The sequence below is a fragment of the Podarcis raffonei genome, chromosome Z (genome assembly GCF_027172205.1).
Source record: "Podarcis raffonei isolate rPodRaf1 chromosome Z, rPodRaf1.pri, whole genome shotgun sequence".
NCBI lineage: Eukaryota > Metazoa > Chordata > Lepidosauria > Squamata > Lacertidae > Podarcis > Podarcis raffonei.
The window spans coordinates 40,720,531-40,742,495 of record NC_070621.1 but is presented as its reverse complement, the minus strand read 5'-3'; the positions used below and the strand labels follow the sequence as shown (position 1 = coordinate 40,742,495).

Sequence of the window (21,965 nt, the reverse complement as noted above, 5' to 3'; positions counted from 1 at the left end):
TGGTGGGCTGTCACTTTGGCCTTAGCTATTGCAGCACATATATGTGTATTCCAATTCATATTATTTTTGAATGTGATTCCCAGATAATTGAAGTGCTTAACTTCCTGTATTAGATGTCCATTAATTATACAGCCTTTTGGGTTCCCTCTCTTTCTGAATTGCATAATCTTTGTCTTATCATAATTAATTTTGAAATTATTGAGAGAGCAGTAGTTTGAGAAACTCTTAAATAATTTTTTTAAACCCAAAACAGAGAGTGAAATAATTACAGCATCATCTGCATAAAGTAATAAAAAGAGTGGGCTATTGTTTAAATAAGGAGTATGAGTGGTTGCGTTTTGAAGAAATAATGGTAGGTCAGATAAAAATAAATTAAATAGGGTAGGGGCCAAGATACAGCCTTGCCTAACTCCTCGATTATTCAGAATAGGACCTGCAAGTTTACCATCTTTTGATACTTTAACATATATTTGGTTATTAGAATGTAAACTTTGAATCAGTGTAAGTAGATATGGGTCGATACCAAGGTGTTCTAGTTTAGTCCATAGTTTATTGCGGTCGACCGAATCAAAGGCACTTTTTAAATCCACAAATGCCACAAAGAGTTTTCGTTTATTTCTCATGACATATTTATCCACAAGATGACTTAACACTAGACACTGGTCAAGAGTTGATGAGCCTGCCTTAAAACCAGCCTGCTCTTTACCAGGTAGACCTTTTGTCAGCATCCATTCTTCCAATTTAATAAGCAGAGATTTGGCATAGATTTTACTTATGCATGGTAACAAACTTATAGGCCTGTAGTTCTCTTGGCAATTCCTATCACCTTTTTTAAAGATCGGTACCACTATTGAGTTGTTCCACGACTTAGGTACAAGGGCTGAGTGATAGATAGAATTAAAAAGTGGCACAAGTTTAATGGCCCACCATTCTATATCTAATCTCAACAGGTCTATTGGAATGCCATCCATACCAGGTGATTTCCCTTGCTTAAACGAAAAGATTATCCTTTTCATCTCCTCAACAGTAATTTGAAATTGTGTGGTTTTTGCCAGAGAAAATTTAAAATTTTCCTTTTTACAAACTTGGTGATCATAAAAAACAGCAGTAAAATGTGAAATCCAAGCCTCATCGCTTATATTAGGGAAATCAGTGATATCTTTTATTGAGAGAAGTGACCAAAAAGTTTTGGTATCTTTAATTTCTAATGCAGTAACAATTTTAGACCATTTGGCTAGTGCGAACTCAGATTTTTTTTCCAGGAGCATGTTCTTAAAAGCTTTTTTCATTTCAAAATAAGTCTTCCAGAGACCTTGAGAGTTGGTAATATAGGCTTCTTTTAGACAAGTTCTAAGTTCTTTCTTATAGTTAATACAATCTTTATCAAACCAGTTATACTTATTTGAAGGTTTGTTGCTGAACTGAGGGTCTAAAAAAGAAGAAAATAATTCCTGGATAGTCTTATAATAACAGTCATTATCCTCCAAGGGCATCAAATTTTGGTTAGCCACAGATTCGAGAATAACTGGGTTATTTTCAAATACTGCTAATAGATCCTCCCTATTTTTATCACTTATATAAACTCTTTTGGCATAGATAGTCTTATCAATACTAATAAGAGGACTAATATCATTATTTCTAGGATTCCTGTACATCTCTAAAACTATTGGGAAGTGGTCACTTTCTGAGCGAGGTACAACTGTAAAAGAGGCAACTTCATTTAACATTTCAACGGAAACTAGAGAATAGTTGATTACGCTCCTACCCCTTTTGGAGCTGAAGGTAAAATTTCCTGGAATATCCGGCCACATTGAGCCATTCAAAAATGAGAGGTTAAATTCTAAAACCAATTGTAAGAGTTTTCCTCCCGCTTTATTAATAATGATGTCCTTTGAATTCCTCCCTATTCTCAATGGAAGTGGGGCATCTTCAGCTAGATTTGAGACATAGTGTTTATAGAGAGCTGTATTATCTGATCCAATTCGAGCATTGGTGTCACCCATTACAATCAGGGGGATATTTGGGGATTTACTACGTATTAAATACAACTCTTCAGAGACTATATTCCAACCATAATCTGGTCTAATTTCTAACTCTAAGGGAGGAAAATATATATTTAAAAGAAGAATTTCCCTGTAAACAATGGAAAATGATAACAGTTGTGCATACTGTCCAATATTTCTGATATAATTAATTTTAAGGTTAGAAGGCTGTTTGATACCACAGATCAAACCAGCTTTAGGGCGACCTTTTGTTGACATTTTAGTAGCAGGTAAATTATAAGTAATAAAATTAGGAATATTTAAAGGTTTAAGAGACCAGGTTTCCTGCAGAAGTATTATATCATAAGACTCAAGAAAATTTATAAAATCAGAATCAGCTAATTTACATGAGAGTCCAGCTACATTCCAGGACATAATAGAAAGAGTTTGGAGAGATCTTTGATTTAAGGGTGCTAGTGAGGTATGCGTGGTGCATTCCGGATGTCACACCAAGTTCCTCTGGTTCTTACTATTAGCCCTTTCAGCGGGTTCAGATAGTTCAGATGCTAATTCAATGATGTTTAAAGATGTATTCAGTATGCTCACATTTGAGGAGGGTGGAATGCTAAGATTGCAACCTGGCGCACCCATGCTGGGGACTTTATTTGGGGAGCCCAATTCAGTCTCATTTAATTCTCTCATTTTATCCCATGCTAATGTAGTGACCAGGTTTGCCTCTGAGATGGGTTGCATGCGAGCTGGGTTATAGGAGGGGCGTTTCGACTCCAAGATCTGAGAGGATGGATTCATCTCCGCAACAACCAATTGGCCTGGGGTTCCCGACCCATAAATCCAGCTCGTGACGATAGAAGCATGAAGCCTGATCTGGGACATAATCAGATATGTTTTGGTTGTGTGGTCCCAGTTGGTCCTTCGTCAGATTTGTCAGACAAGAACAAAGGTTATTCAGTCTATAGAGTATTTTGTTCTGAGTTTCTTGGGGGAGAGCGCAGTAGGAGTTAATTAAGTTGTTTTCAAAACTTTCGAACCCGTTACCTTGGCTCGCCTCATATAAAGTCCCAGGAGAGTCTGGTCTTTGAAGATCATTAGTAAGTAACTCTGGGTGGTGATTAGGCGAGTCCTCAGTGGCTTTTATATCAATTAAAGTGTGGTATTCAGCCTTTTGATGAGGTGCTGCAGTTGAGGTTGCAGGACTGGGGAATAGTGGGATAGGAGAGGCCTCATTTTTAAAGTATCTTGATATTTTTACACCACTTGTCTTTAGGTGTTCTCTCTGTTTATATATCAGTTTTGCCAATCTCCGATCATGGAATGTAGCCCTGGCAAGCAAGCCATCAAAATATAGATATTCCACTTTGTCCAACTCCAAGGGATTACTCAAAGTACCTGGCATGTATGCCTTAAGGAAGTTCAGTAAATGGACTTTGTGATCCTCTTGTGATATAAATCCTGGAGGCTTAGGATAGCTTGAAAAAACAAGCTTGTTTTGAAGCAACACCAGCTTCCAGTTCTTATTTGTTGGAATGCTCTCCTTATTGGATTTGGAGTTGTCTATGGTTAAAACGTAGGACCATGGGTCTTGGGGCAATAAATCTTGCTCAGAGCTTGGTGGTGGAGCATGCGCTGAAGGTTTTAGACAATCCAGAGCTTTATCAGCACAGACGTTTGGGGGCAGATCCTGTTTAACTGACTTCTTGGCTAAAGACTTCACCAGGTTCCCTCTAGTCCCAGAGGCTGTTGTGCTCTCAAGTAGGTTAAAAAGCTTTTTAAAAACCATTTTTTTATAATGCACTGTCTTAAATTTTTTTATGTTTTTACTTTTTTTAACATTCTTTACAACTATGGATCTCCTTTTACAAGCATTAGCTCTGCAGGCTTTCTTACCCTTCCTTAATGGGCCACTCCTACAGAGGGTGGAGGCGAGGCCATGATTACTTTCCGATTCTGCAGGCATTCCGACGGGTTTTCTCCAGAGAGTTTTACAGGAGTCAGCCATGATGGTAAGAATTTTTGTGCAAATGTCCAGGTAGGACTTTATGGATTCAATGTCCTCAGTAAGGAGCACTAGTACTTGGCTAGTTTAGATGTATTCAAGTCTCCAGGGCCAGATGAACTGCATCCAAGAGTATTAAAAGAACTGGCAGATGTGATCTCAGAACCACTGGCAGTCATCTTTGAGAATTCCTGGAGAACAGGCGAAGTCCCGGCAGACTGGAGGAGGGCAAATGTTGTCCCTATTTTCAAAAAGGGGAAAAGAGAGGACCCAAATAATTATCGCCCAGTCAGTCTGACATCAATACCAGGGAAGATTCTGGAGCAGATCATTAAGCAAACAGTCTGTGAGCACCTAGAAAGGAATGCTGTGATCACCAATAGTCAGCATGGATTTCTGAAAAATAAGTCATGTCAGACTAACCTGATCTCATTTTTTGACAGAATTACAAGCCTGGTAGATGAAGGGAACGCAGTGGATGTAGCCTACCTTGATTTCAACAAGGCATTTGACAAGGTGCCCCATGATATTCTTGTAAAGAAGCTGGTAAAATGCGGTCTTGACTATGCTACCACTCAGTGGATTTGTAACTGGCTGACTGACCGAACCCAAAGGGTGCTCATCAATGGTTCCTCTTCATCTTGGAGAAGAGTGACTAGTGGGGTGCCACAGGGTTCTGTCTTGGGCCCGGTCTTATTCAACATCTTTATCAACGACTTGGATGATGGACTCAAGGGCATTCTGATCAAATTTGCAGATGACACCAAACTGGGAGGGGTGGCTAACACCCCAGAGGACAGGATCACACTTCAAAACGACCTTGACAGATTAGAGAACTGGGCCAAAACAAACAAGATGAACTTTAACAGGGAGAAATGTAAAGTATTGCACTTGGGCAAAAAAAATGAGAGGCACAAATAAAAGATGGGGGACACCTGGCTTGAGAGCAGTACATGCGAAAAGGATCTAGGAGTCTTGGTTGACCACAAACTTGACATGAGCCAACAGTGTGACACGGCAGCTAAAAAAGCCAATGCAATTCTGGGCTGCATCAATAGGAGTATAGCATCTAGATCAAGGGAAGTAATAGTGCCACTGTATTCTGCTCTGGTCAGACCTCACCTGGAGTACTGTGTCCAGTTCTGGGCACCACAGTTCAAGAAGGACACTGACAAACTGGAACGTGTCCAGAGGAGGGCAACCAAAATGGTCAAAGGCCTGGAAACGATGCCTTATGAGGAACGGCTAAGGGAGCTGGGCATGTTTAGCCTGGAGAAGAGGAGGTTAAGGGGTGATATGATAGCCATGTTCAAATATATAAAAGGATGTCATATAGAGGAGGGAGAAAGGTTGTTTTCTGCTGCTCCAGAGAAGCAGACACGGAGCAATGGATCCAAACTACAAGAAAGAAGATTCCACCTAAACATTAGGAAGAACTTCCTGGCAGTAAGAGCTGTTTGACAGTGGAATTTGCTGCCAAGTAGTGTGATGGAGTCTCCTTCTTTGGAGGTCTTTAAGCAGAGGCTTGACAACCATATGTCAGGAGTGCTCTGATGGTGTTTCCTGCTTGGCAGGGGGTTGGACTCGATGGCCCTTGTGGTCTCTTCCAACTCTATGATTCTATGATTCTAAGTTCAGCATTTTTTCTCTCATTTTGGTACCCGGTTAAGCGATGCCATTTTGCTTGGACAATTTAAGACCAGGAGTGACTTGTCAGATTTTGGCTGGCCCACATGCATCTGAGACTATATAAGTGTGTATATAGGTGCATAGTTAATAAATGAGCAACTAAAAAAAAAAGGTTATGTTTCCTGTTTTCTTTTCCCAAGCAGATATAATGTGTAAGCGTAGTGTCAGCTCCCTAAAAAAAGGTCAGCAACTTTGGGGTCTCCCCCCCGTAGAAAATGTCGACAACTCTGGGAAAGGGGGGGCGCAGGAGGGATCTTTGCACCACAGCGCCGGATATGCTTAAGACAGCCCTGGCGCTAGAACTAAACTCCCCGAGCCACGCGCGCTCCGAGCTCCTGGGCACGGACAATCGGGCATCAGTCACCTGCCTCGACCCCTCTCCAGCCTCAGCGGGTCAGCTCTCCCTCCCCTTCCCGTCTCCAGATCAAGTTGGCACCGCCCCGCGACGGCCTTGCGTAGCGCACACAGGGGCTGGACTGCCGGGTATGCGTCGCTATGCGTCCTCCTCGCTAGTTGCCCGGCCCGCAGCGGGCATGGTGCAGCCGCCGCCCGGGCGGCATGGCGACCTGGAAGCGGGACAGTCGGCTCACCGCTCTGCAGCGGCTCAGCTGTGCCGGGCTGGCCGGGGCGCTGAGCCACAGCCTGACGGCGCCTCTGGAAGTTTTCACCGTCCTGGCCCAAGTTGGCACACACCACTCGCGGCGAGGGCTCTGGGAGACGGGGCGCAGCTTATGCAAGGCCGAAGGCATTGGGGCCCTCTGGAAGGGCAACCTCACCGCCTGTTTGCGCCTCTTTCCCTACAGCGCCCTACAACTGGCCTCTTACCGCAGGTAAGCCAGGGCGAGAACCCCCCTCGGCTTTCGGACCCAACCAGTTGATACCAAAGCAATGGCGTGGCGCGGGGACACGGCTCTCCAAGGGTTAATAATTCATGCAGTTCGTTGTGGCTGCCCAGCATTTTTCCATTTCTACAGGCTCATGGGAGGGGAGGGGACTCCAGTAAACTTCAGTCTTATTTTCACCTAACTAAGCTCTGTTGAACACAGTGAGACTTCCGCGTAAAGACGCACGGAGGTCCGAGTAAGAATGACTTCAAAAATAAAAAAAATCTTTATAGTATTAACCAATCAGAGGGGTGCACTGAAGAGACAGAGGAATACCGGTAGTTAAAGGGCGCTCTGAACGGTCCAGCTGATGTCGAATTTCCTCCCTGCCTCTAGGAAGGTGTGTGGAACAGTGTAGCTTTCTGGAGTTGTTTGTTTTTTAACTGCCTCACTCTGAAACCTAAAAGATAAAATATGATTAACTGTCCACAAAATGTATTTTCCATGCAGAAAGTGGGTTCCAAAACTGGTTCTTGCCCTGTGCAACATACAGACTTTCATTATAAGCTGCATTCTGTGCCCAAAAACAGAACTTATATTTCCCCTTTGGTTTTGAATAAGATGAAGGTTTTCTATATTTCCCCCAGTGGTGGGAGCTAGATGTAGCTTCCATGGGTGTGGTGCTGAAGCTGTAAATCAAGTCTGATTTCTTTTAAAAGAAAGACAGAAATAAATTAAACCTGTTTTAGATAATCTTAGGCAGCTGAGGGAGGGTTGCCTTCTATAGCCAGACTTCACACATGCGTAGTAGGCCTGCAACTTTTGTGTTGGAAGAGAAGTTCTCCTTATTTCATACTTAAGCTAATCAGGAATTCATCAGAACTGAAGCTTGCATTGAATGGAAAGTTCGCAGAAGGCCTTTTTGATTATTGTCTGGGGTGGGGTGGCCAAACTACAAAGGTACAAGGCAAGAGCCACTGAAAAAATGAAACAAATGAGGGGAGGAAAGCCATGGTTTCTTTCGTTAACTCATGGTTTGTTAAGCAGTGGCTTAAACAAACCATGATTTAGTGTTACAAATGAATCACTGACTTTATCTATGTTGTGTATCTAACTTGTGATATCCCCACCCCCATATATCATACCAGGTTTGTCTTGCTGTTTGTGGATGATTTGGGCCACATCTCCCAGTGGGGTTCGATCATGGCTGGAAGTTTGGCTGGCATGGTGGCTGCTGTTGCAACATACCCAACCGAAGTCGTCAAAACCCGTCTCATTGTACAGAACCGGTTGGAGCCCTCCTACAAAGGAATACTGCATGCTTTGTACATGATTTATCATCAAGAAGGCGTTGCTGCACTTTATCGTGGTGTTTCACTGTCAGTATTAGGTATCGTGAGACTGCATTCCTTTTCCTATAACATTGGGGTTGGAATAGTGACTGAAAGTCAGTGCTTTTTAGTTACAGTCATACCTCGGATTGAATGTGCTTCAGGTTGAGTGCTTTGGGGTTGTGCTCCGCGGCAACCCAGAAGTAACGGAGCGCGTTACTTCCAGGTTTCGCCACTCGCACATGCGCAGACGCTCAAAATGATGTCACGCGCATGACCCGCACACGCGCAGACGTGCCGTTGCATCTTACATTCCATTCAGGATGCAAACGGGGCTCTGGAATGGATCCCGTTCGCATCCCGAGGTACCACTGTATTTTACTTACAGTATTTTCTGTGCCACCTGTTTTCTGGGCAGCTTCTAACAAAAAGATGTTAAAATACAGCTGTCAGTTCAAGCAATAAAACAATAAAAGGCAGCATTAAATTTTGAAATGCAATAAGACAAGCCCCCTTTTTTAAAAATTGCTTGTGTCAGATCTCAGTCTATTGCCTGCAAAACTGGTGTATTGGCAATGTGCTGCTAACTGCGTTCTCAGTCATTCATCCTCCCCAAAACGATGTGAGGAGATCCAATTCTTCTGATTTTACAGATGGAGGATCATGATTGAGAGGCATAAATTTTCCCATGACCAAATGTAGCAAGGAAAAAAGAGGCAATGCACACAATCAATACAGATTCTGATTGGACCCAACAGCAGATACTATACAGTGGTACCTCTGGTTGTGGACGGGATCCATTCCGGAAGTCTGGACAGATCCTGAGGTTTCCACAACCCGAGGACCGCTTCTGTGCATGCGTGCACGGTGAAACCTGGTCAAATAATTCTGGGTTTGCCGCTTTCGCATCCTGAAGTTTACATAACCGGAGGATTACTTAACCGAAGGTACTACTATATATGGTTTTTAAAAGACCCATTCAATTGCCAATGATGACCTTGGTGCCTCACCTACTTCGGCTTTTATAGTCCAAATGTTTTAGAAAACCAAATATATCCCAAAAGAATATTTGCACCTTACATTGTGCGAAGTTCTGTTCTGTTTTACCCTTAACAGAAATGCAATCAGACTTTAGAGTTAGTGACATTTCCAGGACAGTAAGCACATGTTAATCAGCAACTTCTGCTACAAAAGGGCATCAGAAGAATCCTGCTAGATCAAACCAAAGTCTTATGTAGTCTAGCATTCTGTTCTCACTGTGGCCAACCAAATGACTGTGAGAAGTCCCAAAAGCAGCCCCTGGGTGCAAACACACTTCTTATGTTTCCATTTTCTGGAAGCAGAAATTATTGCAGGAGAAAGATATTCCCATCATACTCTGCTTTGCAAACTTCTCAGAAAAATCTGATTGGCCATCATTAGCAGATGGGATGTTGAGCTAGGTGGTTTCTTGATCTGAATCGGCATAGCAAGCTGTATCAGTAAGCACCTAACAACTTCCACAAGTCTCTTTTGCTTGCTTGCTTTTCATGACAGGTGCTATCCCGTTTTCCATCGGCTCTTTCCTTGTTTACACACATCTGGATAAAATCTGGGGTCAGCCCAGCATCCGCTTCACTCCTGTGCAGAACTTTGTGAATGGTTGCCTGGCTGCTGGTGTTGCACAGTCACTTTCTTTCCCTTTCGAAACAGTCAAGAGGAAAATGCAGGTATGGAATTTAGGGGTACCATATTCCTCTAGAACTGGGGTATGCAACACACCAGCCTCTTGCTCAGGGGTTGCCAACCTTTGGTGGGGGCCTGTAGGCACATTTGCAAAAGCTCTTGTGGGCACCACACCCCCACAACCAAGCACATGTTGCAACCTGTTCTGAGGACTACAGGAGAACGCTTCTTTCACACCTAATTTCATTGGAGGGAGGGAGAGGATACTGTTGGCATCAAGGAAGGTCAACGGGCACCACATTGGCAACCTCCGCTCTAGTGGCATAGGCAGCGGAAAGGTTGTGGCATTTTGGGAGCAAGAGGGCCCATAGACGAGGCGATCACACCTCTTCTGGGCTGCACTGTTGTCTTCTTAAAGGACGGGAGGAAAAATCATACCTGGGACTGTGTGCATATGTTTAGCACTATGTGCTAGATTCTGGAACTAGAAGGTAGATGTATTGGTAGACCTTTGAGTTGTTTGCAGGGGATCATCCAGGTTTTCTGATTTGACTGATCCAACCGGCAGGTTTTATCTTGGACTCTCAGGATTTCCTAGCTGTAAAATGAGGCTCTATTTATTTAACAATTTCTTTACCACTTGATTAGAACAAAAGCTTTGAGTGGTTTACAAGAAAAAATATCAATAAAAGCAGTTAAAATCAAGTAGCTAAAATGCAATTAAAACCAGCTGTGAACTTAAAAAGAGTTTAAAGCACATCAACATGTATGTGTTTGGATAGGTTTGCCTTAAGAAAAATGTTTGAATCAAGACTGTATAGTTCATAACTTGCTGTGCCTTAAATTTGCAAGTGCAAACACCCCTCACATGCCACTGTCATGTCTTGCCTTGAGTCAATCACTTATCTCTCATCCTTAATGTTCATTGCCTATAAATAACATGAGTATTAACTGGCCGGCCCTTAGACTAATTTTAGAGCTTTGTGATAGAATCCCTAGTCTGTAATAAGTCAGAAGTAGTTTTGTATTTGTATATGCAGTTTATCCAGGTGTATGGCTCATGGAGGGGACGTGGGTGGCGCTGTGGGTTAAACCACTGAGCCTAGGACTTGCTGATCAGAAGGTCGGCAATTCCAAACCCCGCAACTGGGTGAGCTCCCGTTGCTCGGTCCCTGCTCCTGCCAACCTAGCAGTTTGAAAGCACCTCAAAGTGCAAGTAGATAAATAGGTACTGCTCCGGTGGGAAGGTAAACGGCGTTTCCGTGCGCTGCTCTGGTTCGCCAGAAGCGGCTTAGTCATGCTGGCCACATGACCCGAAAGCTATACGCCGGCTCCCTCGGCCAGTAAAGTGAGATGAGCGCCGCAACCCCAGAGTCGGCCACGACTGGACCTAATGGTCAGGGGTCCCTTTAACTTTATGGCTCATGGACAACAGCAGAGAGTTGGCACCACCATTTTGCATCTGTAGCCCAGCTGTTGAGCCTTGGGGTTCTAGTAACGAGCAAAGCAGACCGCCACCATTGCATTAGAATGGTACCAGTCCTTACATTTGCCATGTGGCATCCTTTGCCGCAAAGGAATTGTTGCTTTAGAGCAAGGTTGGAGGACCTGTAGCCCACTGGGTGTTGTTGGACTGCGGCTCCCATCATCCCCTACCATTGGCCATTCTGCCTGGGGCTGATGGGAGCTGGAGTCCAGCAACATCTGGAAGGCTGCATTTTGCTTGACCCTGAGTAACTGTACATGTGTCGTTTCATGCATCCAATGAAAAACAGCCTGGGAAGCAGGGCTTGTGGGAGACACTGCAATGGAGGGGAGGATCAAGCACACCCTGTTCTATCCACCAGTTTTCCCCTGCAGATTCTCTCTAAATGCACACTAATTTATAGATTTGGAAGCTTGTTATAGAAAAGCAAGGATGTTCTTAATACTGCCATTGGTGCATCTGGCTCAATATTGTCCTCATGGACTGGCAGTGCCTCTTGTATCCCTACCTGGGGATGCCAGGTATTTAGTCTTAAACTTTCTGCATGCAAAGCAGATGCTCCACTCCCAAGTTATGGCCCTTCCTTGTCTACTACATTTGCCTTGTAACATGTAGTTCTGCCCTTAGCTATACAGCTGGCAGAGGAGAAATGTTAGGTCATTTTGAGCCACTAGATGGTGATGTTACTCCACAATACACTTCCCGCTCAGGCTGATTCCTGCAGCCTCCAACATTTCCTCTCTGGTCTTTTAGCCTGGATTGCCAGGCAGAAACCTTTTTTATTATTATTAAGTTAGGATATTGCGCACACTTAACTTGGAGTAAGACCCGTTGAAGTAACTGGGACTTAATTCTCGCTAAATATGCATAGAACTGAGATATGTGTTAAGTTGCTTCTTTCTTCATTTTAAAAGCATCCTTACAAAAATGTAAATTTGCAGCATCTTCTTTGTTGTTCACCCTAACTGTATCCCTTTGTCTCCCTCTTTCCCTTTGCTCCTGGTTGACCTATTAGCGAACTGAAAGGTATAGTATGCATGTTTGGGCATGGGTCCTCGTGGCTTAGAGTAAAAAGTGCAGATGCTGGGTAGGTTTCTTTTTGCTAATATGCTGCTGAATTTTAGAAAGAAAGGGGAGGGAAGCAAGAGAGTACTAAAGCATAAGGCAACAATGACTTTTCATAACTCTTTCCATTTTTAGCAAATGTGAAAGGCTTAGAATTTTCTACATAAGAGCAACATTCGCAAGATCCGTTTACAGACCCTTAGATCCTTCTGTTGCACTGTGACCAAACAAACCAAGAAGCCTTCAATTAACCATAGTTGCCCAGTTTGTCTAGAGGTGTCCTGTTTCCCAAGTGTCATTGTTTCCCAAGACCATGGCTCAATAGCAAGGGATCTGCTTTCTATGCACAAGGTCCCATGTATCTTCAGGTAGTACTGGGAGAGACTTCTGCCTGAAACCATGGAGAGCTGCTGCCAGTCAGTGTTGACAGTACTGAGCTAGGTGGACCAGTGCTGTGACTCGGTACAAGGCAGCTTCCCTGTTCCATATAATTGCTGGCTTTGGATCAAGCCTAGATCTTAAATTGTAGCTTGAAGTTGGTTTCTTATGTGCTGAAGCTGCTAACCATAGATTCTTGGTTTGGATAAAAGCTATGGTTAATTAAAGGTTTCATGTTTTAATTACATTTTGAGTGAAGGGAGATTCAGAGGGGCTTCATGCAAAGACTCGCTTTATTAAGCAGATATACAATTGAAGCAAATGTGCAATGGGTCAGTGCATCTTGCTGTTAACCAGAAGTTTGGTGGTTCAAGCCCACCCAGAGATAGCTGTGGGCAGGATTCGTGCATTGCAACGGGTTGGACTCAGTGACCCTTGAGTACCTTCCAACTCTACAATTCTATGATTCTATGAAACATATGAGTGTCTGAAGCAGCTGGAGTACTGTTAAGCAAATATATGATTGACTGAAGCAGCTAAGTACTACTCATTTATTTATTATATCCACCCCTCCATCCTTTCTCAAATGAGCGAAGGGCAGCATGCAAGACTCCCCCCCCCCCATTTCATCAGCATAACAAACTTGTGAGGTAGGCTAGACTGAAAGAAAAATATCAACTGGCCCAAGGTGAGCTTTACAGCCAGCAGATATTTGGACTCCAGTCTCCAAGATCTTACTGCGTCCCTCTACAATGCCACCTTGACCGTTTATAATTGTCGCAATTTAAATGAAAAGAAAGGGTAATCTATTCATTTATTTAGAAGATTTTTATGCTACTCTTCATAGTATCTGTCCCAGAGCAGTTCACAAAATAGATCAATAAAATAATAATAATAATAATAATAATAATAATAATAATAATAATAATATCTACAATAACAGAAGTAGGCAATCCTTGGCACCCAAACATGTGGAGTGAATCCTTTAAATCAGGGGTGCAGAATTTGTGCCCTTCAGATATAGTTTTGGGATAACAGCTACCCTAATCTCGAACTATTGATCATGCTTGGCTGTAGCTGACGGGAACTGGAATCTGCGCTTGTATAGAAAGTAGCCTAGTGTACAGAGTTAAAAGTCACACTTGTTGCTCCACTTACATTTGCCTGTGGCCCCGGGCCCACTATTGGCATGTGGCCCTTGGAGAGTTATATAGAAGGGAATGTGGCCCTTAGCTGGGAAAGGTTCCCACCTAGGCCTTGTATCATCCATTTCTGATGCACCAAGAACCTGAGAGGATATATCAGAACACACACACACACACTTCTCTTTTACAGAAGCTTTCTGGACTGGTTGCCTCGAGACAGATCTTATTTACCCAGTGGGACTGGCTTGGCGGTAGATTAATGACAGACAAAAGAAAGCTGTTCCTCACACAATGCATACTTTTATGGAGTCAGCCGCAGTGAAAGCCACTTGCCTTACAGAGATTTCAGGGGGGGCTCAACAGGTTCGTGGAGATCAGCAACTGTTAGCCCTGACAAGTGGGTCCTGTAACAAAATGCTGCAGCGTGGAGTGCTTTGCTTCACTGTTGAAGTCAGCCAGCCATGTCTTCCTCCACAACACTTCATACCATTCTCCCTTCCACCCCAGTTTTCTTCTCCCTTGCAAATTCTACGACCACTGAGTTCATAGGCCTGGTTTATTTTGGGAGCAGGGGTGTCGGCTCCTCAACAAGCTGTACACTTGTACAGTTATTCACATGTAATATTCAGCGAGTGCTGTGCTTTCCCCCCAGAGGTACTCAAGGGTACATAGTACCAGCACCTCTTTTTCTAGAATAAAAGCACTAGCTAAAAGTGTTGCACTTACTGTAAGAACTTCATGGTGAGTACGTTTTTCCCTAGAAGGAAAGCACTGAACAAGTGTATAGTTTGTGTGCCTGGGTACCCAACGTTCAAGCTGTACATGTGCACAGTTACTTAGCCACATTGAATTCAGTGGGCTCACTGCTAAGCAGATGCGTATAGCATTGCACTACATTTTCCTATCTATTCCCTTATTTCTGTTTCTGTTTCCATAAAGCTCAAAGTCAGGGTCCCAGAAAGGAACTGATTTGTGATAGGCTTAAGACAGTCAGAAGGAATCTCAGGCTAGGCCAGAGAAAGTATAACTTGTGGGATTGTTTGGCAGAGCTCCTGCACCTTTAGAAGCTGAGTAGAAGAGGGAAGCAACACCTGCTGAAATCCCCTAATATGCTGCTAATATGCTGATATTTCAGAGCTGAAATTTGGGGTCAGACTAGATGACTGCTGGCTCCCTTTTTGCCCTGAATATGCTGAAATTCGGGGTCAGGCTAGATGACCCCTGGCTCCCTTTTTGCCCTGAATATGCTGAAATTCGGGGTCAGACTAGATGACCGCTGGTTCACTTTTTGCCCTGAATATGCTAAATTTGGGGTCAGGCTAGATGACTGCTGGCTCCCTTTTTGCCCTGAATATGCTGGAATTTGGGGTCAGGCTAGATGACCGTTGGCTCCCTTTTTGCCCTGAATATGCTAAATTTGGGGTCAGGCTAGATGACTGCTGGCTCCCTTTTTGCCCTGAATATGCTGAAATTCGGGGTCAGGCTAGATGACCCCTGGCTCCCTTTTTGCCCTGAATATGCTAAATTTGGGGTCAGACTAGATGACCGTTGGCTCCCTTTTTGCCCTGAATATGCTGAAATTTGGGGTCAGGCTAGATGACTGCTGGCTCCCTTTTTTCCCTGAATATGGAGATATGCCCACTTTGGCATCTGGTCCTCCTATAATGGAGTTCACTACCCCGAGATCTGGCACTGGCCATTAGCTCCAGTGACTTTCATAGCACAGTCCTATAGATGTCTACTCAGAAGCAAGGCCCACTGTGTTCTCCCTGGTAAGTGTTTATAGGAATGTTTTCTTGGGAGGAGTACAAGTCTACCAGTTGGCTGCGATAGCTTAAAAACAGATCTCCTCAGAAGAAGGATTGGAACCTCAGAACTGAATCCTGAAACATTAGATCAGATTCTGATATCTGGCAACCCCAGACCTTGTTCTCACCTTGGGTGGCCTGGTGCAAAAGAAGGCAGGTGCTTTTACACCTTTATGTAGGAAACATCATTTTACCAGGTGCACAAAATCCCCTTCTTTTACAGTACTATTAAAAGGCCCGGTCCTTCTGGACACCCTAGTATCAACCAGCAAAGGAAGTAGTATCAACTTTTAGCGTATGTATTGTAAGCAAACCCCCAGTGGATGCCTGAATTAATCCACCACCAGCAGAGAGTCCTATTGTCTCAACCTAGTCCAATGCAGAAACCGTGCCTGATTCCAAAACTGTTTCCCTCTAGGGATATAACTGTGTCAGTTTCCCAGGCCCTTCCTTTGGGCAAAAGGAATAAGCACATCCCCAGACAAACAGAATCTCAAGTGCTTCATTGAAGCTTCGACTGAGGGCTGCAAGATTTGAGGTTGGGCTTCATTCAGCCTGGAAGTATTTAGATATCCCCAATCGTCCGTGTTAACCTAGCCCTTGAAAGGATTCTGTGTTCTTATTTTAGATTTCAGATTAAGAGAAATAAACGCCCCGAGTAATTCTGCGCCACTTCTTTTCCTAATCCCTTATTAGCAAGGCTGGCACATATTGCACTCCTAGGTTTTCTCAATGAAAATATAATTTCAAATAATTCTTGCAGGGCAACTTTTTGTACCCTGGAAAGATCCATAAAAACCTGTGTCTTTATTTCTATATCTCTTGGGTTTGGGTTGGTAAATTATATATATATTTAATTATTGCATGTATTAGTTGCATTATTGTTTTATTTACCGGTACTTACAGGATATTAGTGGGGGGTGTTTTAACCTTGCTTTGGAAGTAAAGGGACTTATACTGAGGCCATGGTGAAGAGGATTTAAAAAAATTTTTTAATTGCAATCTGTTAATCAATTAAAAAGCAGATAGTAAATCCAATCAAAACTCCAGTTGAAGAGTGCTTCTCTGTAGCGGAAACATGTCCTGGAGGGTTCATCTTTCAGTAAACAAAGTGAAGCAGCCAAGAACTTAAAATATGAGCGTGGAAGCATCTCATGTATCATCACAAGGCATCCATCCGACAGAGAGGATCACTTTAGGCTTATCACTGTTAAGAAGCTGTCTAAGGTCTGATTTAACACAGAACATGGGGCATAGAGAATGCTTTCCCCTTGTGAACCCTCCAGATATGTCTGGGTAATTGAATCTCTGGTGTGCTAGTGTTAACATGTGAATTTAAACGCAACCTAGGTAGGTTGAAAGCATTCCTGCACAGAAATCTGCAGGACTGAGGCTGGGTCTGCAGATGCAACAGAAGCAAATGGTAATGAGGCAGGGGTTTGAATTGCTTGTACTACTTAGGTTGCAAGTTGAAGAATCTACTTTTGAATGCTGTCATTTTGTTGTTTTAAGACCCTGCAAGCAGAAATGTAACACATCTGTGAATTTCATCTGCAGTTCTGGTATTCTGTTTGCAAGAAGTTTTTATCCTGCAGTCCAAAGTGGTGTGATTTATCTTGTTGACTCATTCTTCTTGAGTTTAAACCAGTCCTAATTCATTGTAAGAAAACGAACTTGTTTCCTCTATGCGTGAAAAACAGTTTCCAAGCTGAACCTGCAGTGCTAGTGTCTTTGTACTTTCAAAGTTTCTTGCAAATTCTCTCTAATGCTGAAGAATGAGAAAAGGAAATGAGTTCTGCCCTTATGGCTTAACTTGTAGGTCTTGGCGGATATCTCACACAGTGCCTTGCAGACATCGCTTAGCATAACATTTATCTGGGAACTAGGCCAGAGAGAGAGTGAGATGCAGAATTCCCTTGCTGGAAGCACAGAACTTGTTGTCGTTTCCCTTCACTGTGGCTGGAGCAGTGATTTCCAAACTGGAGCCAGGGCACAGACATATGTCCCAAGAGTATTGCCAGTGTGGTATAAGCAAGCAATTAATTAAATAACTAAAGCAGAAGTGGCTAACCTATGACCCTCCAAATGTTGCTGGACTACAACTCCCATCATCCCTTGCTCTTGGCCATGCTGGCTGGGGTTGATAGGAGTTGCAGTCCAATTCTACTTAAACACATATACACAGAGAGAGAGAAAGACTCTTTGCTGTTAGGAAAGTTATGGGGAAATGCATTTAAGAGTGTGTGAAAGAACGGAAGACATGTAAAGACCCTCCAAACAAAACAGGACAAGTGCTTATTGCTGTAGAACCCATCCCATAAATAAATCAGAGCAAATGCTCAATGAAGACTGGACCTAGCCTGACCACTGGATAAACTTTGTGCAAGCTAAATAAATAGGTCATCTGGAGGATCCCTGAACAGACATATTGGATTGCGCTGTAGACCTGGAATTTTAAACATGCTTCCTAAGGCGTTTTCCCCATTGAAATCAGTGAGACTTGAAAGCAAACATGTCTTGAATTACTCCATGATAATGTAGCTGTTCCATGTAGAATACTAGCAGGAATGAAGGAATGAATGAATGACAAAAGTATGTTGTTGTTGTTGTTTAGTTGTTTAGTCGTGTCCGACTCTTCGTGACCCCCTGGACCAGAGCACGCCAGGCACTCCTGTCTTCCACTGCCTCCCGCAGTTTGGTCAAACTCATGCTGGTAGCTTCAAGAACACTGTCCAACCATCTCGTCCTCTGTCGTCCCCTTCTCCTTGTGCCCTCCATCTTTCCCAACATCAGGGTCTTTTCCAGGGAGTCTTCTCTTCTCATGAGGTGGCCAAAGTACTGGAGCCTCAGCTTCAGGATCTGTCTTTCCAGTGAGCACTCAGGGCTGATTTCCTTCAGAATGGAGAGGTTTGATCTTCTTGCAGTCCATGGGACTCTCAAGAGTCTCCTCCAGCACCATAATTCAAAAGCATCAATTCTTTGGCGATCAGCCTTCTTTATGGTCCAGCTCTCACTTCCATACATCACTACTGGGAAAACCATAGCTTTAACTATACGGACCTTTGTTGGCAAGGTGTATACAAAAAAGTATACTTTTTTGTGTGTACAAAAGGTGTGTACAAAAGTATACTTTAAGCACACTTAGCAGAAGAGTTTATAAGTGAATAGTATGGAATTGCTAGGCAGTGTATTTTTTGTGTGTCTGTGTAATTTAGACCAAGGGTGGGAACCCGTGGTCCTCCAAACATTGGACTCCAGCTCCCATCATCTGCAGCCAATACAGCCCATGAAGGGCTATATCTCAGTGACAGAGCATATGCTTTGCACATAAAGGGACCCATGTTAAATCTCTGGGTAGAGCTAGGAATGCCAGTAGGTGCAGAGACAGAGAATCAAAAGCTCCCATCAGCCCTAGCCAGCAGGTCTAATGGCCAGAGACACCGGGAGTTGTAGTCCAACAACATCTGGAGGACACCAGTTTCCCACCTCTGGTGTAGACAAGACTGAAATACTTGGACCAGTGGTTTGATACAGCAGCTTCCTATGATCTGTGATAATTGGAGTCCAGTAACATTTGGAGAAGGGACGCGGGTGGCACTGTGGTCTAAACCACAGAGCCTAGGGCTTGCCGATCGGAAAGTCGGTGGTTCGAATCCCCGCGATGGGGTGAGCTCCTGTTGCTCGGTCCCTGCTCCTGCCAACTTAGCAGTTTGAAAGCACCCCAAAAAGTGCAAGTAGATAAATAGGTATCGCTATGGTGGGAAGGTAAATGGTGTTTCCATGCACTGCTCTGGTTCGCCAGAAGCGGCTTAGTCATGCTGGCCACATGACCCGGAAGCTGTCTGCGGACAAACGCTGGCTCCCGCAGCCAGTAAAGCAAGATGAGCACTGCAACCCCAGAGTCGTCCGCAACTGGACTTAACGGTCAGGGGTCACTTTACCTTTTTAACATTTGGAGAGCTGCGGGTTTGCCACCCATGGTTTAGGCAAATAGGATCAGGTAGTACAGCAGTGCAGAATGGAGCAAATCTCCTCTCCTTGTCTTTGTACTGGTGCAAGTCTGAAATTCAAAAGCCTGGATATTATGTTTATTACAATAAAGTAAGGCAGCAGCAATACTAAGACTGCAATCTCCTCTGTGCACTTAATGCGGAAGTGTAAGGCCCATTTAATTCAATGGGACTTCTGTGCAGATATTCTGTATATATATATATTTGCTGCTACGCTGCATTCTTAAGTGCACTTAAGTAAGAGTAAGCCCCATGGAAAACAGCAAAACTTGCTTCTGAGTAGACATGCATCAGAGTGCAGACTTAAGGGCACTTGAAACCATCGCTGTTTTGGGGTGGGATTCAGTCACATACCAGCAAATGCAGCTTGTGCAACTGCAGCCATACTGGTGCTCTTGCACAGCAAACCCACTTCCCTTTTTGCAACAAAGGAAGTGGTGATAAAATGTGGGATAAGACTTGCTTTGCTCTGCTCAAACAAATCAGAACAAATGTTCAATGCATCGCATAACCTCCCTGCAAACTTTGTGCAATCAAATTCGGATGAATGCTCAAGAAGTAGGGCACCCGGAAGTGACCTTAGGCTGCAACCATAACCCCACTTCCCCACTAACCTTACTAGGACTTACTTCTAAGCAGACATGGCTAGGCTTCTGCTGAAAGGGTTTCAGAACAACAGGGACTTATTTTCCTCCTTTAAAATGGTGATGTGTTCTCTCCCGAGCAGGCTCAGAGTCCTTGCCTCCCACACTACGGAGGGGTTGATGTCCATTTTGCAGGCATGGTGGACTGTTTTAAGCAAACGGTGAAGACAAAAGGGGTGCTCGCCCTTTGGAATGGACTCACTGCTAACTTACTCAGGGTACGTACTAAAGCACCTGTTGTTCAATACCACTGGAGGTCTGATTTATTGTACTCCTAATTAGAAATTTATTCTTTTTTCCTCCTTCCAGAATTTAACCATGAGGTGTTGATGGAAGTTGAGGATTGCATGCAGTTTTTTAAAGCTGCCATTCTTTGTAGATCCATCTTTATATAACCTCAGAGTGGTTTTCAGGGTTCTCTCCTTCCCTGTTTTGTATTTCCAACAACCCCATGAGGTAGGTTAGGCTGATCTAAGATGACTGGACTGCGGTCACCCAGTGAGTGGGGATTTGAACCCAGGTCTCTCAGTTCTAATGGTCCACCATTCTAACCACTGCACCACACTGCCTCTCGATTAATAAACATGCTCAGGCTTTCCCCCCATAGTAGGCTTGAAGCCTGGATAATGAAAGTACGTGACTATTTTTGTGTTTTCGTTTGCTTGCTTTCTAAACAGATTGTTCCTTATTTTGGAGTCATGTTCAGCACTTTTGAATTCTGTCGTCGCGTCTGCCTGTATCGAAATGGTTACATTGATTCCCCTCTGACCTACAAGCTAACTCCAGGTGTGGACCAGAGTTTAAAGCCTAAAGAACTGCAAGAATTTAAACTACTTGGAAGAAGAAGCTTTTAAGCCTCAGGATGCATTTTCTGCAAAGCAATACTATGTCAACGCTGCAAAATAAGACACTGTGGTTTACTACCAGCTAACTAGCCCTCAGTTTAACAGCATGTGACTTTTTCCTTAAAATGCCTCTTATTGATAAAACTAGGCCCGAACTACTGAACGGGCCACTAAGCCAGTGGAGCTCACCCGATATTGATTGTGATCTGCCGTGCAGTAGAGATCGTCCAGCCTGTGGCCACAAGTGGCATCAAGTGTGGAGCAGACGGCTGCCCACTTGTCAATCACAGGATGCCACAATGGCGTCAGGTGCAAGGTGCTTTGAAGTCCCAAAGTCAGGACTTCAAAGCACCTTGCAAGGCACTGCTAAAACAGAGGGCAAAGTCGTCTTTCTTGTTCTTGGGGTTTCCTTGCAGACCCCTCCCTGAATCAGGAAAGGGTTTGCATGGAATCCTGCCAAACTGAGCAGGATTTAACCCTGTTCATCAACTGATGAGTGGGAGTTAAATCCTGCTCCATTTGGCTGCTCACCGGTTCAGGATTTAACTCTGCCCTCCTGACTATCAGCTATCAGCTGACGTCTGCTGATGGACGGGTGGGCACAGTTTTGGGGGAAGTGGCCTTGCAGGTGGCTGTTCCCTGCCCCTGCTCCAAACAGACTTCAAAGAGGCTCCCTGATCATTAGTTACAGCAAACTGCTATGGAGGCACATCTTCAAAGGAGGCTGCTGTTAATTACCAATCAGCTGTAACAACAGAGGGATGAGGAATTAGGGATCCAGCCTGCTGGTCTCCTTACCCTGGGCTGAGCAAGTCTGTTGTCTCAAACTATACGTGCAGCAGAATGAGATGACAGAATGGACTATAACACTCAAGACTGAAAGTGGGGGGTGTATGCTATTTTTTTATTTCTCTCCCATAGTTCACTCCACCGCAACATAACACAGCAGGGAGAAAAGTTCTGTTCCAGACCCCTCCTTGCTGTGCTATTTTTTTTCTGACTCCAAATAGCTTTTTGATGTAAGGGAGCACTGGCATTTGTGGTCCCACCACCCCCTTTGAAATGATAGCCCTTTCTGT

General features: G+C 43.9%; 1 protein-coding gene across 1 annotated transcript; it reads left to right on the top strand.

The window, feature by feature from the left end:
- The first annotated feature begins 6,154 nt into the window (after positions 1-6,154).
- SLC25A43 (solute carrier family 25 member 43) lies at positions 6,155-21,064 on the top strand. Its single transcript, XM_053374648.1, has 5 exons — positions 6,155-6,515; positions 7,658-7,899; positions 9,377-9,549; positions 20,125-20,259; positions 20,719-21,064. The coding sequence occupies exons 1-5, from the start codon at positions 6,244-6,246 to the stop codon at positions 20,893-20,895; spliced, it is 999 nt and encodes a 332-aa protein (XP_053230623.1). The 5' UTR covers positions 6,155-6,243; the 3' UTR covers positions 20,896-21,064.
- The last annotated feature ends 901 nt before the right edge of the window (positions 21,065-21,965 follow it).